Below are 17,970 nucleotides of genomic sequence, written 5' to 3'. Positions count from 1 at the left end.
TGTGTTTTGTCTGTTAGCAATTCACCTGCACTACTGTTAAATACAGTGTTTGATGTTCTGATGCAATCACAGTGCCATCTGCTGGTCAGTTTTCAGCATTGCAAACCACCATTTTTTTTTCTTTTAAATTTTCTTGCAAGCTTTCATAATTATAGCTGCTGTTTGACATTTGTATGCAAACATAGAAATCAACCATTCAATGACATTTTATGTATTTGTTTATGTATTTATATTCAATTTTATCAGAAAACGTGCATAAAAACTTGGGTAATTTTGACCTCCATATGCAAACATAAAAATTAAGAAAGCAATAATTTTTTTAGGAATGTATTTGTTTAATTTTATCAGCACACATGCATCAAAACTTGGGTAATTTTGACCTTCATATGCAAACATAAAAAACAAGACATTAATTATTTATTTGTTTATTTGTTTGTGTTTATTTGTTTAATTTTATCAGCACACGTGCATTAAAAAAAGGGGTAATTTTGACCTCTGTATGCAAACATAAAAAACAAGAAAGCAATGATTTTTTTATTGATTTGTTTGTTTACTTGTTTAATTTTATCAGCACACATGTATTAAAAATTTATATTTTTGACCTCCATATGCAAACATAAAAAACAAGAAAGCAATTTTTTATTTTTTTTATTTGTTTGTGTTTATTTGTTGAATTTTATCAGCACACATGCCTCAAAACTTGGGTAATTTTGACCTCCATATGCAAACATAAAAAACAAGAAAGCATTTTTTTATTTTTTGAATTTGTTTATTTGTTTAATTTTATCAGCACACATGCATTAAAAAAAGGGGGTAATTTTGACCTCCATATGCAAACATAAAAAACAAGTAAGTAATAATTTTTTTATTTATTTGTTTATGTGTTTGTTTAATTTTATCAGCACACATGCATTAAAAATTGGGTAATTTTGACCTCCGTATGCAAACATAAAAAACAAGTAAGCAATTATTTTATTTTTTTAATTGTTTATGTGTTTATTTGTTTAATTTTATCAGCACACATGCATTAAAAATTGGGTAATTTTGACCTCCGTATGCAAACATAAAAACAAGAAAGCAATTCTTTTTTTTATGAATTTATTTGTTTAGTTTCATCAGCACACATGCATTAAAAATGGGTAATTTTGACCTCCATATGCAAACATAAAAAACAAGAAAGCAATGATTTACTTATTTATTTGTTTATGTGTTTGTTTGTTTAATTTTATCAGCACACATGCATTAAAAATTCGGTAATTTTGTCCTCCATATGCAAACATAAAAAACAAGTAAGCAATTATTTTATTTTTGTATTTGTTTATGTGTTTATTTGTTTAATTTTATCAGCACACATGCATTAAAAATTGGTTAATTTTGACATCCGTAGGCAAACATAAAAACAAGAAAGCAATTATTTTTTTATGAATTTGTTTAATTTTATCAGCACACATGCATTAAAAATGGGTAATTTTGACCTCCGTATGCAAATATAAAAAAACAAGAAAGCAATAATTTTTTTATGAATTTGTTTATTTGTTTAATTTTATCAGCACACATGCCTTAAAAATGGGTAATTTTGACCTCCATATGCAAACATAAAAAACGAGAAAGCAATTATTTTTTTATTGATTTGTTTATGTGTTTATTTGCATCAAAACTTGGGTCATTTTAACCTCCATATACAAACATAAAAAACAAGAAAGCAATCATTTATTTATTTATTTTTTTGTGTTTATTTGTTTAATTTTATCAGCACACATGCATTTAAAAAAGGGGTAATTTTGACCTACGAATGCAAACATAAAAAACAAGTAAGCAATTATTTTTTTAATTATTTGATTATGTGTTTATCTGTTTAATTTTATCAGCACACATGCATTAAAAAAGGGGTAATTTTGACCTCCATATGCAAACATAAAAAACAAGTAAGCAATTATTTTTTTATTAATTTGTTTAATTTTATCAGCACACATGCATTAAAAATTGGGTAATTTTGACCTATATATGCAAAAATAAAGACCCACAATGCATTTGAATTTGTATGTATTTTTTCTGTATTATAAAAGTAATAAAATATAAAAATGTTGTAAACCTTGATTTATTTGTGAATAAAACTTTAGTCATTGATCGTCAAACACATTTTTCCCCGGCGTTCGAATCCAGTTTGGCAGTATATATTTTTGTTATTTATTTCTTATTTTTATATATTTTATTTACTTACTGACTATTGTTACGTGATATCTTTTTCTCACATTTTTTTAAGATACAATTGCTATTGTAGTATTTTTATACATTTGACACTGTTTTGTACTAATTAGTTTTAAGTCTGTAAAACACTTTTGGTCCGCTGGGGTTGTTTTTAAATGTGCTATAAATGAATAAACTGAACTGAAGATAAAGTAAAATAAAATAATCCAATTCCCTGTAGCCAATCCACTATGATTACTCCCATTTAAAATGTAAAATGAAATTCCTACCACATGCGCATGCATGTGATGAACGATAAAGGGGGCGTGGCTTCAGTGGCACAACAGAAATAGGTGTGCATGGAAAATGCCTTTATGCCCGGGCGCAGCTGGAATAGGCTCCAGCGACCCCTATAGGGACAAGCGATAAAAAATGGATGGATGGATGGAAAATTCTACTGAATTTAAATACTAAATATTGTTCCTTTTACAAAAAATTGGCCTGCCAAAGGTTTTTTCAACAACATTAAAGTCCTGTTATATCTCGAAAAATGCGATTTTTTTCTTAAATTTTGCAACCTTTTTCATACTGTTTGTTCTTTTTTCTCTCTGTAGGTCTGCCCTGCAGGTGCTCCACAAGGCATGCGAGGTGTCGCGCCGCTTGAACTACTTCCCGGGTGGCATCGCTCTCACATGGATGGCCTTCTACGAGAGCTGCGTGGCGTCAGAGCAGAGCTGCATCAACGAGTGGAACGCTATGACTGACCTGGAGACCACCCGGCCAGATTCCCCCACCATGTTTGTGGACCGGTAGGACACATATACTGTACATACTTAATACAGTATGAAACATTATTAAGGTTGAGCAGGTTGGCCTTTCTCTCTTGGTGTGAAAAATTGATTTTTTTTTTAAAAATTTTTTTTAAATAATTTTAAAAAAAATAAAAAAATAAAAATACATACTTAATACAGTATGAAACATTATTAAGGTTGAGCATGTTGGCCTTTCTCTCTTGGTGTGAAAAATAGATTTTTTTTTTATTTTTTTTTTAAATAATAAAAATAAAATTAAAAATACATACTTAATACAGTATGAAACATTATTAAGGTTGAGCATGTTGGCCTTTCTCTCTTGGTGTGAAAAATAGATTTATTTATTTATTTATTTTTATTTTTTTTAAAATAATAAAAATAAAATAAAAAATACATACTTAATACAGTATGAAACATTATTAAGGTTGAGCATGTTGGCCTTTCTCTCTTGGTGTGAAAAATAGATTTTTTTTATTTTTTATTTTTATTTTTTTTAAATAATAAAAATAAAATAAAAAATACATACTTAATACAGTATGAAACATTATTAAGGTTGAGCATGTTGGCCTTTCTCTCTTGGTGTGAAAAATAGATTTTTATTTTTTTTAATTTTTTTTTAAATAATTAAAAAATTAAAAAAAAAAAAAAAAAATACATAATACAGTATGAAACATTATTAAGGTTGAGCATGTTGGCCTTTCTCTCTTGGTGTGAAAAATTGATTTTTTTAATTTTATTTTTTAAATAATTAATACATACTTAATACAGTATGAAACATTATTAAGGTTGAGCATGTTGGCCTTTCTCTCTTGGTGTGAAAAATTGATTTTTTTTTTTTTTTTAAATAATTGAAAAAAAAATAAAAAAAATACATACTTAATACAGTATGAAACATTATTAAGGTTGAGCATGTTGGCCTTTCTCTCTTGGTGTGAAAAATTGATTTTTTGTATTTTTATTTTTATTTTTTAAATAATAAAAAAAATAAAAAATACAAAAAAATACATACTTAATACAGATGAAACATTATTAAGGTTGAGCAGGTTGGCCTTTCTCTCTTGGTGTAAATTTTTTTTTTTTTTTTAAATAATTAAAAAAAAATAATAATAAAAATACATACTTAATACAGTATGAAACATTATTAAGGTTGAGCATGTTGGCCTTTCTCTCTTGGTGTTAAATTTTTTTTTTTTTTATTTTTTTTTTTAAATAATTAAAATAAAAATAAAAAATACATACTTAATACAGTATGAAACATTATTAAGGTTGAGCATGTTGGCCTTTCTCTCTTGGTGTGAAAAATGGACTGACACTGCTTTTTATTGAAAGGGCAGCTCTGATTTTGTGTCATTTGGTGCAGGCCGACTGAAAGGGAGCAAACTGAGTGTCTCATTAAAGCCAAGCTACGCAGCATCATGATGTTTCAAGACTTGGATAACATCACTTCCAAGGAGGTATGAGACCCTCACTCAGTGGCAGGGAAGGTTTGTTTTTTTAAACTGTGTGATGTTTGACTTTTTTTTGTTTTACTTAACATACTGCAAGAAATTGATTTTAAGAATGTGACACAAACAGAAGCCATGACACAAAGTGTTAAATATTTTATCGAAATTGCTGCCAATTGTGCAGATATAGTTAACACAATAGAATGAAAGTTATGTACCAAAAAAATAGCAGCAGTAAAATTAGATGAAGTGCAGTTTATTGTGTGCAATTTTCATATGCAATGTAATATATAAAATATAGTTTTTTCCTTATATAAGGCTATAATTCCCCTAAAAATGTTTTAAAAACCTGAGCATTTAATTTGTATATATTGTACCGGTATGTCAAAAATATTTACAATTTGAAAATTTAATTCAATATGTATTTAATCAATAGTTTTGGTCAATTGTAATGGGGAAATTCTCAAAATGATTACCGTCTTTGCGATATAATAGGACACCTTAGAACCTATGTGTGAATGAACGATCTAGGGCCCCCGGGATGATATTTGATTAGTATTAAAACCGGCCCGCAGGCCACAGCCGCCTGCTGCTGTTTTGCACACACCAATACTCCATCAGTGTTGGCGCTAGGAATTTTCAAAATGGGGTCCCACAGTAAATTTTTGGGGTCCCACTTTTTTGTAAGCGTTTTGAAAACAAATGATAAATGTATGCATTATCCTGTTATATCTCACATTCTATATTGTGTTTTGGGAAAAGGTTGTCATAAATGTTACTTAATTCATAAAAAAATAATACAAAAGAAAACTCGTTTGCCATCGGCCCTAGGCACTTAACAAAAAACACCGGCAAAAATTGGGAATACATCAAGAAATACAATGAGGAAAAAGCCAAAATGTTGATATCAGCCAATAATAACGACACAAAGTTTTGTTTAAAAAAAATAAAAAAAATAAAAAAATTATATATATTTATATTTTATTTTTATTTTTTTTCCCAATAAAACAATATGTATGAGTGTGTGTGTACATACAGTACAGGCCAAAAGTTTGGACACACCTTCTCATTCAATGCGTTTTCTTTATTTTCATGACTATTTACATTGTAGATTGTCACTGAAGGCATCAAAACTATGAATGAACACATGTGGAGTTATGTACTTAACACAAAAAAAAGGTGAAATAATTGAAAACATGTTTTATATTCTAGTGTCTTCAAAATAGCCACCCTTTGCTGTGATTACTGCTTTGCACACTCTTGGCATTCTCTCCATGAGCTTCAAGAGGTAGTCACCTGAAATGGTTTTCACTTCACAGGTGTGCTTGAAGCTCATTGAGAGAATGCCAAGAGTGTGCAAAGGGTGGCTATTTTGAAGAAACTAGAATATAAAACATGTTTTCAGTTATTTCACCAATTTTTGTTAAGTACATAACTCCACATGTGTTCATTCATAGTTTTGATGCCTTCAGTGACAATCTACAATGTAAATAGTCATGAAAATAAAGAAAATGCATTGAATATATATATATATATATATATATATATATATATATATATATATATATATATATATATATATATATATATATATATATATATATATATATATATATATATATATATATATTTGACGCAGGTGTAGATCTTGCTTTGGTTTTTGGCTGAGACCAGGGATCTTGGGCTCGAAAAGGTTGATCACTGGTATTCGTCATGCGTCAAGCCGCCAAGAAGAGCTTTTTTTTAACCTGTAACCTGTTTTGAAAAGGGTATTATAATTTTCATACCAAATAATCGATTCTGAATCGAATCGTTTGCCCAAGAATCGGGATGGAATTGTGAGTTGTTGTAAGATTCACATCCCTAATGTACAGTCAATCAATCAATCAATCAATGTTTTACTTATATAGCCCTAAATCACCAGTGTCTCAAAGGGCTGCACAAGCCACAACGACATCCTCGGCTCAGATCCCAATCAGGGCAAGGAAAAACTCAACCCAATGGGATAACAATGAGTACCATCCTTCTGTACTATTTTGACCTGTACGTTAAAATGCTGCACTTAATACAGTTATATTGCACATCTACAGTATATATACTGTAAGTGTTCATACTCCGATTATTCCACTATTGTGAAAAACATGTAAATACTAGTGCTTTTGTATATTCACATGCATGTCATACTGTTTATACATGCACGTCCTCTTATATGCAGCATGTATTTTGTCACCTTGTTGCTGTGACATATGCAGTGGCAATAAAGTGGAATCCAACTAATAAAGAAGTAATCCTTGGTAGAAGTATATTATAAAGCATACAGCTATGACCTCATGTTTCCTGCGTTCTCCTCAGATCCGCACGGAGCTGGAGAAGCACATGAGTTGTAACCTGACCGAATACAAGGAGTTCATTGATAACGAGATGCTGCTGATCCTGGGACAGATGGACAAGGCTACACTCATCTTTGACCATGTCTATTTGGTGAGAATTGTCACTCGCAGTCTTTCGCCACAATTTTGCAGTCACTCTGACAAAGTGCTTTTGCTTGTGTAGGGCTCGGAATGGAACGCTTCCAACCTAGAAGAACTGCGTGATTGTGGGTAAGGATCCGCAACTCCCGGGTTTGAATTACTCCATGCAGCAAACTCCGGCAAAAGTTATTGATTTTTCTGTTTGTTCCAGAGTGGGCTATATTCTAAACGTGACCAGAGAGATTGACAACTTCTTCCCAGGGATGTTCTCCTATCACAATGTCCGCGTTTACGACGAGGACGACACCGACCTGCTGGCCCACTGGAACGACACCTACAACTTCATTGTCAAAGCCAGGTGACACGTGCACACTTTGACACGTTGTAGTCGTCGGTGTTGGGTTAGTTACTGAAAACCAGTAACTAGTTACAGTTACTAGTTACTTTATTTCAAAAGTAACTCAGTTACTAACTCAGTTACTTACACCCCAAAGTAATGCGTTACTGTGAAAAGTAATTACCGTATTTTTCGGAGTATAAGTCGCTCCGGAGTATAAGTCGCACTGGCCGAAAATGCATAATAAAGAAGGAAAAAAACATATAAGTCGCACTGGAGTATAAGTCGCATTTTTTGGGGAAATGTATTTGCTAAAAGCCAACACCAAGAATAGACATTTGAAAGGCAATTTAAAATAAATAAAGAATAGTGAACAACAGGCTGAATAAGTGTACGTTATATGAGGCATAAATAACCAACTGAGAACGTGCCTGGTATGTTAACGTAACATATTATGGTAAGAGTCATTCAAATAACTATAACATATAGAACATGCTATACGTTTACCAAACAATCTGTCACTCCTAATCGCTAAATCCCATGAAATCTTATACGTCTAGTCTCTTACGTGAATGAGCTAAATAATATTATTTGATATTTTACGGTAATGTGTTCATAATTTCACACATAAGTCGCTCCTGAGTATAAGTCGCACCCCCGGCCAAACTATGAAAAAAACTGCGACTTATAGTCCGAAAAATACAGTATTTAGTTACTTCTTGTTTTTCTTTTTTTTTTAAGGCTCCCATTAATGCCCTTTTAGCCTTCATTTCAGTACTGTTATTGCACTGGAGAATAATACAATCTGTTGATCTACTTGACATGCATTTGCACGACTGAACTCTGCTAAGCAATGTGCTCTACATACAACACACAAAGACAAAGATATGTTTCAAAGGGCCAATTTATTTCAGGCCAGAACAAATTGACAAAACTAGCTGCAACATAACATACATATGGGCGGTATAGCTCGGTTGGTAGAGTGGCCGTGCCAGCAACTAGAGGGTTCCAGGTTCGATCCCCGCTTCCGCCATCCTAGTCAAGACACTTTACCCACCTGCTCCCAGTGCCACCCACACTGGTTTAAATGTAAATTAGATATTGGCTTTCACTATGTAAAGCGCTTTGAGTCACTAGAAAAAAAGCACTATATAAATATAATTCACTTCACTTACTTGACATAAGTAACAAACCGCATAATAACAACATGTCACAACATAGCTGTAAACCTGGCTTCACCCAAGGAAGGCACAAATGACATTACAGTGTTTCCCATAAACTGCGAAGATACTTGTGGTGGTGGGGGCGTGGCTATGGGAGTGGTCACCATGACATCATCGAGTAATTTACATAATTTACTACAATGATATGATTTTCTCTAAAAAGGCTCAAAAAATGTATACTTACTAATTAATAATAAGAGTTTTGTTTTAAACGTCCATCCATCCATCCATTTTACAATATAATTACAACACTTTATGTACATATTTATATACAGATTTGAACAATAAGTTATTCACTGAAATATATTTATTAATTGTGGTTCTTACAAAAAATATACACTACCATTCAAAAGTTTGGGGTCACATTGAAATGTCCTTATTTTTGAAGGAAAAGCACTGTACTTTTCAATGAAGATAACTTTAAACTAGTCTTAACTTTAAAGAAATACACTCTATACATTGCTAATGTGGTAAATGACTATTCTAGCTGCAAATGTCTGCTTTTTGGTGCAATATCTACATAGGTGTATAGAGGCCCATTTCCAGCAACTATCACTCCAGTGTTCTAATGGTACAATGTGTTTGCTCATTGGCTCAGAAGGCTAATTGATGATTAGAAAACCCTTGTGCAATCATGTTCACACATCTGAAAACAGTTTAGCTCGTTACAGAAGCTACAAAACTGACCTTCCTTTGAGCAGATTGAGTTTCTGGAGCATCACATTTGTGGGGTCAATTAAACGCTCAAAAGGGCCAGAAAAAGAGACCTTTCATCTGAAACTCGACAGTCTATTCTTGTTCTTAGAAATGAAGGCTATTCCACAAAATTGTTTGGGTGACCCCAAACTTTTGAACGGTAGTGTATCTTATAAAAATATAAAAGCTAAAATGTCTCTTAAAGCTCTGCCCCTTTTAATTAGTGCATACTAAATAATTTAACTTCAGCCTACTACTACAACCATATTATTTACCAGCAACATAAAGTGAAACAGAGGCAGAGGTGTCCTGCCACAGTCAGTAACAAATAAACAGAGAACAGTAGTGGTGGTAGATAGACACAAAGCTTCATCAAATGTGGAAGTTACCCAGCCCTACCTAATAATCATCATAATGTGTGTTTTGCTTCACAGGAAGAACAGTTCCAAGTGCCTGGTGCACTGTAAGATGGGCGTGAGCCGCTCCGCTTCCACTGTTATCGCCTACGCTATGAAGGAGTACGGCTGGCCCCTGGAGAAAGCGTACAACTTTGTCAAGCAGAAACGAGGCGTCGCTCAGCCCAACGCCGCTTTCATGAGGCAGCTGGCGGAATATGAGGGAATTTTGGACGCGAGGTAGGTTTTTTTGCTTCAGACTTCATTACTGCAAACCCGCAGCTGCTGCCACTCGTTTGACTTCCCAGTAAGCAGCGGCACAACAAGCTATGGAGGCCAGGAAGCGATGAGGACGGCTCAGACGAGCGTCCGTCTTCCAGCCAGTGTTCAGGCCAGGAGGGAGAGGAGGAAGCCTGGGGGGGCTGTGAGGCGTCTCCCTGCAGAGGTCTGGAGATGGAACCCCTGGACTCCCTCAACTACAACTACTACTTCAGACGCCTGTCGGACTCGGCCTTAGACAGCGAGCCCTCCACCCCAGTGCGGGGCCCGCCTCTCCTCGGCATGGAGAGGGTCTTCATCGAGATCGAAGACGTGGAGCGAGACGCCCTCCTGGAGGACGAGGGCTTCCCCATGGCTCATTTGGCGTTGCCGGGCGAGGGCACGGCCGCGCAGACGTGCGGGCGCCTCGACCCCCTGGAGGACATGAGGCTGAGGCTGGAGTTCAGCACGCTGGAGGAGGAGGACGAAGAAGAGGCCAAGAAGGAGGAGGCGGAGATGGCCGCCCTCGCTCAAGCCTCCGCTCATTCCGAGGGGAAGAGAGCCGGGGAAGAAAGTCGGTTAGGCTTCGCCAACTTGAACACCAACAACAGCAACCGGCTAGCTGCCAAGCGCAGCTGCCCGGCTGCCTTTGACGTAAGTTGAAACTCCTTTACAGTATTTGAATGTACACTTCCTGTTATCATAACAATATACAGCAGTGGTTGCCAAACCGTGGTATGCGGGCTCCATCTGTGCACGCCAAATAATCACTTGATTAAATGACAGTGTTTTAGTTTCCTATATTCAAACACAGTGTTACTGTTCAAACTGTGGAAAAAATAGAAAATATACCTGTTAAACGGTTTTAATGAATACTTTCGCCTACTGCGCTACTGTGTTTTAATGTCGGTCATTTTGGTGGTACTTGGAGAGCCAAGTGTTTTCTGAGGTGGGACTTGGTGGAAAAACTTTGAGAACCACTGATCTACAGTGAATGGATTTACTCAAATTTAATTTCAAATTTCCGAGAACTTTTTAAACAGTGTTAAATTGTTGTAAATATTTTTGGACTAGTTTTGTCAAAACACAGTGTAAAAAACTTTTTAACTTTTTTTTATTTTTCTATTTAGTTTAAATATATTTGGGGTTAAATTCGATAAAGATTAAATTTAATGTTGTCAAATCCACAATATCACACATTTTACTTGAATTTAAGATGAAAAATTGTCCTTACAATTTTTTATGAATATTTTTTCTTATATTTAGTATACATTATTTATTGGTAAAATGTTTTATTTTTCGTCACATATTTTTTTAAATGTCCCTAATGTATCAATATTTGTTCTTTTTATTTACTGTACATTATTGGTCAATTTAAGTATTTTTAGTCACAAATTTTTAAAAGATGTCCTTAAATCTTTGTATAAATATTGTTTACCTTCTACTTAGTATGTATTATTTATTGGTGATTTAGAATATTTTAAGTCTCACATTTTGAAAATGTCATAACATTTTGTGTAAATATTTTTTTGTTATATTCAGTATACAATATTCATTGGTCAATGTAATTATTTTTAGTCACACATTTAAGAAAATAAATGTCCTTAAATGTAGTATACATTTTTTTCCCTTATATTTAGAATGTATAATTATTTGGTCATTTTAAGTATTTTTAGTCACACATTTTGAAATAATGTCCATTATATTTTGTGTAAATATTTGTTTTCACACATTAAAAAAATAAAAGTCCTTAAATTTAATATAAATATTTGTTCCTTATATTTAGTATACATTAATGGTCAATTTGAGTTGTTTTTTTTGTCACGTTTTTCTTAAATTCAAGCTAAAAACATTTTGTACAAATATTTTTTCCTTTATTTGGTATGCATTATTTATTGATCAAATAAAGTATTTGATCACACATTTTGAAAAATATTCCTTAAATTTTGTATAAATACTTTTTAATTTGATTTACTTTTCATTATTTATTGTTCAATTTAAGTATGTTTAGTCCCACATTAAAAAAATAAAAGTCCTTAAATTTAATATAAATATTTGTTCCTTATATTTAGTATACATTAATGGTCAATTTGAGTTGTTTTTTTTGTCACGTTTTTCTTAAATTCAAGCTAAAAACATTTTGTACAAATATTTTTTCCTTTATTTGGTATGCATTATTTATTGATCAAATAAAGTATTTGATCACACATTTTGAAAAATATTCCTTAAATTTTGTATAAATACTTTTTAATTTGATTTACTTTTCATTATTTATTGTTCAATTTAAGTATGTTTAGTTCCACATTAAAAAAATAAAAGTCCTTAAATTTAATATAAATATTTGTTCCTTATATTTAGTATACATTAATGGTCAATTTAAGTATTTTTTTTCTCACGTTTTCCTTAAGTTCAAGATTAAAAAATGTTTTATAAATATTGTTTCCTTCTATTTGGTATGCATTATTTATTGGTCAATTCATCACACATTTTGAAAAATATTCCTTAAATTTTGTATACGTACTTTATCATTATATTTACTTTACATTATTTATTGGTCAATTTAAGTATTTTTAGTCCCACATTAAAAAAATAAAGGTCCTTAAATTTGATATAAATATTTGTTCCTTATATTTAGTATACATTAATGGTCAATTTGAGTATTTTTGTCACATGTTTTCCTTAAATTCAAGATGAAAAAATGTTGTATGAATATTTTTTCCTTCTATTTGGTATACATTATTTATTGGTCAATTCATCACACATTTTGAAAAATATTCCTTAAATTTTGTATACATTCTTTATCATTATATTTACTTTACATTATTTATTGGTCAATTTCAGTATTTTTAGTCACACATTAAAAAAATAAAGGTCCTTAAATTTGATATTAATATTTGTTCCTTATATTTAGTATACACTAATGGTCAATTTGAGTATTTTTGTCACATGTTTTCCTTAAATTCAAGATGAAAAAATGTTGTATAAATATTTTTTCCTTCTATTTGGTATACATTATTTATTGGTCAATATAAGTATTTTAGTTCGACATTAAAAAAATAAAGGTCCTTAAATTTGATATTAATATTTGTTCCTTATATTTAGTATACATGAATGGTCAATTTGAGTATTTTTCTCACATGTTTTCCTTAAATTCAAGATGAAAAAAATGTTGTATAAATATTTTTTCCTTCTATTTGGTATACATTATTTATTGGTCAATTCATCACACATTTTGAAAAATATTCCTTAAATTTTGTATACATACTTTATCATTATATTTACTTTACATTATTTATTGGTCAATTTAAGTATTTTTAGTCACACATTAAAAAAACAAAAGTCCTTAAATTTAATATAAATATTTGTTCCTTATATTTAGTAGACATTAATTGTCAATTTAAGTATTTTTGTCACATGTTTTCCTTAAATTCAAGATGAAAAAATGTTGTATAAATATTTTTTCTTTCTATTTGGTATACATTATTTATTGGTCAATTCATCACACATTTTGAAAAATATTTCTTAAATTTTGTATACATTCTTTATCATTATATTTACTTTACATAATTTATTGGTCAATTTAAGTATTTTTAGTCCCACATTAAAAAAATAAAAGTCCTTAAATTTAATATAAATATTTGTTCCTTATATTTAGTAGACATTAATGGTCAATTTAAGTATTTTTGTCACATGTCTTCCTTAAATTCAAGATTATAAATATTGTTTCCTTCTATTTGGTATGCATTATTTATTGGTCAATGTAAGTATTTTTAGTCATACATTTAAAATATAATACTTAAATTTTGTATAGATGTTTTCCTTACATGTAGCACACATAATTTATTGGTAATTTATTGGTTATTAGTCATAAAAAAAGTCCTTAAAGTTTTTATAAATATTTATTTCCTTATATTTTGTGTAAATTATTTATTCACGTAGTTTTGTCAGACAAAGTTAATATGAAATATGTTCTTAAATTCAGTTTATATTTTTTTTGTTTTTTTTATTAAGTGGTGTACATTTAATTTTTAGTCTAATTGTGTATATTTTTCCCCTCTGATTTTTTTTGATAAAATATTGTAAAAAATATTTTTTTCTCAGTTTGTATAAATGTCATTTTGTTGTAATTTAGTACAACAATTTCACATTTGTCTTCAAAAAGGAAGAAACATTGAAATTTTTCAGACATAAATGATTATAATGATTTCTATTCCATGTTGTTGACTGCTGTTGTGTTATTCATCCATTCAGGACAGCGCGAGCACAGGCAACCCTTTAAAAGTCAAACCCTCCTACCAGTCCTGTAAAGACTGCCTTCGTCTACCACAAGGCCGGCGCTGCGAGCGTCCGGCGGGGGGGCGATCCCACCGCCTCAACCCGTCTCGCCACTGCACCCTCCCCACCATCTGCATAGACCCTCCTGGAACCATTTTCACTTCCAGTCCACTTGTCTCCAGCAGCCACTTTTACCGCTGTTCCCCCACCACCGTCCCGCTGGACAACCGTCAGAAAGTGGTGTCGCCCATGAGCTGCCAAGACCCGACACACGTGTCAGTAGAGACTATGGATGAAGCCGAGGTGGAGGGACATACTGGAAATCCAGCAGAAATCCATTGAGGCGAGCAAATATCGCATGGAACTGGAGAATCTGCCAAATTGGACACAAAGGGATCGGCTGCTGCCTCGACTGAGTAGCCTGAGCACGGGCAACAGAGCGGACTGTCCTGGCTTTGAAGCTGCAGGAGCTCTTTAAGGAGCACCGAGTCAGACTGGGACCAAAAGTCCTTCTGGAAACTGAGGATCTTGAGGATTATTACAAACAGGATGGATGCTGGGATCCCAGGTTTGTGCAATGCAACGTCAAATACCTAAAATCAGTGTTCCTTGCTGTATATTCCACAATTCAGCTCACTAACAGAAGAAACTCGATGGTTGGATCGCCAAGACAGGAGTATATCACATTAAAAGCATTGCATCGTTCACAGGATTTGAGACTGTGACCACACTTGTAGAAAGGACGGATACTTTTGTACACTGCAAAAACTGAAGTCTTACCAAGATTGGATCCATGAAATGAAGCTAGAAATGGTTTTATTTATTTTGACCAGGTGCTTGTTAGCCCAGCACAGTAATAGTGGTGAGGACCAAACTGCTCATTCAGCATTAACCAGACCCTTTGCCAAGTATAAAAATGATATATTATAGCAGGGGTGTCCAAAGTGCAGCCCGGGGGCCATTTGCGGCCCGCAGGTAATTTTTTAGCGGCCCCACGGCACATTCTAAAAATATGATGAAAAAAAACATAAAAAGTGGTATAAAAGAGCAAACAGGTGAAATGTAACAAGAAAATGTTGCATTATTTACTCTAATAACACAAAGCTGCCATGCAGGCTGTTTTATTTCTTTAAAAAATAATAATGAATCAAAATCAATGTCATTATGAATTATTGACCTATTCAAGGCTCCATTTACTTCACATTAAATATTCCACTTTGAGATATTTTTTGGGGGAAAATGTTGTATATTTTTTGGTTGCCATTTAAAAAACAAAGTTTTTTAAAGAAGGGCCTAAAAAGAACAAACAAAAGACATAAACAACAATAAAACGTATAATTGACGGATAGATCTGAAGTTGATCTTGAGACTATTGTGGTAAAAGTTTAAAAAAATGTTGGATTTATTTTTTTAAACTTTACTGAGCAGTACCCTTTTGGATCCCCAATCATTTAAGTGGGACTATTTTTTTTTTAAGTGTCATTGCTCAAAAAAATAATGAATTAAAATCAATGTTGTTGTGAGTTATTGACCTTTTTAAGACTCCAATTATTATATAATCTCAAATATTCCACTTTAAAATTTTATCAGGGGAAAATATTGCATATTTTGTGTTTTTTTGCATTAAAAAACACGGGTTTCCTTGACAAAAATGGCATACAACTTAAATCTTTAAAAGCATTATATTGACTGATAAACCTAATGTTGATCTAGAGATTTAAACCTTGAATAATAATAATAATAATAATACTGAATAATGACACATTTGTAATATTTTTTTGGACCAAAACCTTTTGGGGTCCCCGGGATCAAGTCTGAGTGGAGGCCTAAATGTATCTTTTTTATCCATATATTGTATTGGTTTTTAAAATAAAAAAATATCAAAATGGCCCCCACTTGCTTTGATTTTTCAGTGTGCGGCCCTCAGTGGAAAAAGTTTGGACACCCCTGTATTATAGCATCTGGGTAATGTAGTATATAAACATTTATTTCCTAGTTTACATGTATTTATCAATCTTTTTATCCAATTAAGAACAGATTGTCTTCAGCAATGCCGACCGAGCAAAGAGGCAGCATTTACATGTTAGAGAAGTTGAAGTGTGATGATAATCTCTCGTCGTCGCTTATTCACAAATGCTCTTTAAGTGCGGGGGTAAATTTGTTGGATTGTAAATGAATGTTTTAGATCAGGCCCGGGCAATTATTTTGAGTTATTTAGAGAAAAATGTGTCTGTTGGACGGTATATCTGAGTTTTAGGAGCACTAATACAAAACCTCACAATAATGTCTGATTGAAAGCTAAAAACGTTATGACAAACCGCTTTAAAAAGGCGGAATGGAATTTTACTAGAGATGTCCGATAATATCGGTCTGCCGATATTATCGGCCTATAAATGCGTTAAAATGTAATATCGGAAATTATCTGTATCGTTTTTTCTATTATCAGTATCATTTTTTTTATTTTTTTATTTTTATTAAATCCACATAAAAAACACAAGATACACTTACAATTAGTGCACCAACCCAAAAAAACTCCCTCCCCCATTTATACTCATTCACACAAAAGTGTTGTTTCTTTCTGTTATTAATATTCTGGTTCCTACATTATATATCAATATATATCAATACAGTCTGCAAGGGATACAGTCCGTAAGCACACATGATTGTGCGTGCTGCTGGTCCACTAATAATACTAACCTTTAACAGTTAATTTTACAAATTTTCATTAATTACTAGTTTCTATGTAACTATTTTTATATTGTTTTACTTTCTTTTTTATTCAAGAAAATGTTTTTAATTTATTTATCTTATTTTATTTGATTCATTTTTTTTAAAAGTACCTTATCTTCACCATACCTGGTTGTCCAAATTAGGCATAATAATGTGTTAATTCCACGACTGTATATATCGGTTGATATCGGTATCGGTAATTAAAGAGTTGGACAATATCGGCATATCGGATATCGGCAAAAAGCCGTTATCGGACATCCCTAAATTTTACATGTTTTTTTACTGAATGAGACACCCAGAATGTACATGAAAATAAAGAATGTGGGGTTTACAATATTAACTATGAAGGATAAAACACTGAATATTGACAGCATATGAACGTCACACCCCCTCTCCATCCACATATTTAAAAAAATGCAACAAACACAGTGAAATATGAACGCGAAGGGTAAAAAAAATAACCACTTATAATCTGATATATCTAATATATCACTAAACTTAAGAACTTTGTAGTAAAAATCTCCTTCCGTGTCTGTCCCTGACACCCGCATTTCAGGCTGACACTCTGTGGAAATGCTCCCCGCCCACACTGCTTGGTGCCTCGTCTGAGCTGCTGTGACTTAGATTACCATAGTAACTAATTAGGTTACCATAGTAACTACTATATCATGCAAAATCGCAGATTCCAACCATTGAAATTAGGGATGTCCGATAATGGCTTTTTGCCGATATCCGATATTCCGATATTGTCCAACTCTTTAATTACCGATACCGATATCAACCGATACCGATATCAACCAATATATGCAGTCGTGGAATTAACACATTATTATGCCTAATTTGGACAACCAGGTATGGTGAAGATAAGGTACTTTAAAAAAATAAATAAATAAATAAGATAACTAAATTAAAAACATTTTCTTGAATAAAAAAGAAAGTAAAACAATATAAAAACAGTTACATAGGAACTAGTAATTAATGAAAATGAGTAAAATTAACTGTTAAAGGTTAGTACTAGGGATGTCCGATAATGGCTTTTTGCCAATATCCGATATTCCGATATTGTCCAACTCTTTAATTACCGATACCGAAATCAACCGATACCGATATCAACCGATATATACAGTCGTGGAATTAACAC

At 32.3% G+C, this 17,970-nt stretch overlaps 1 protein-coding gene across 9 annotated transcripts in view; it reads left to right on the top strand.

Moving 5' to 3' along the window:
- Positions 1–16,290, top strand: part of ssh1b (slingshot protein phosphatase 1b) — a 61,738-nt gene extending 45,448 nt beyond the window's left edge. For all 9 annotated transcript variants that reach the window (XM_062032128.1, XM_062032123.1, XM_062032124.1 and 6 more), the window contains 8 exons: positions 2,802–2,996; positions 4,360–4,453; positions 6,797–6,925; positions 6,998–7,044; positions 7,127–7,273; positions 9,606–9,806; positions 9,875–10,478; positions 14,076–16,290. In XM_062032128.1, the coding sequence (XP_061888112.1) occupies positions 2,802–2,996; positions 4,360–4,453; positions 6,797–6,925; positions 6,998–7,044; positions 7,127–7,273; positions 9,606–9,806; positions 9,875–10,478; positions 14,076–14,441 (1,783 nt within the window). In that variant the 3' untranslated portion in view covers positions 14,442–16,290. The remainder of the gene's footprint in view (positions 1–2,801; positions 2,997–4,359; positions 4,454–6,796; positions 6,926–6,997; positions 7,045–7,126; positions 7,274–9,605; positions 9,807–9,874; positions 10,479–14,075) is intronic.
- The last annotated feature ends 1,680 nt before the right edge of the window (positions 16,291–17,970 follow it).

This window comes from Entelurus aequoreus, linkage group LG21 (genome assembly GCF_033978785.1).
Source record: "Entelurus aequoreus isolate RoL-2023_Sb linkage group LG21, RoL_Eaeq_v1.1, whole genome shotgun sequence".
NCBI classification, from domain to species: Eukaryota; Metazoa; Chordata; class Actinopteri; order Syngnathiformes; family Syngnathidae; genus Entelurus; species Entelurus aequoreus.
Note: the sequence above shows the minus strand (reverse complement) of the source record. Positions and strands in the feature narration are given on the sequence as shown.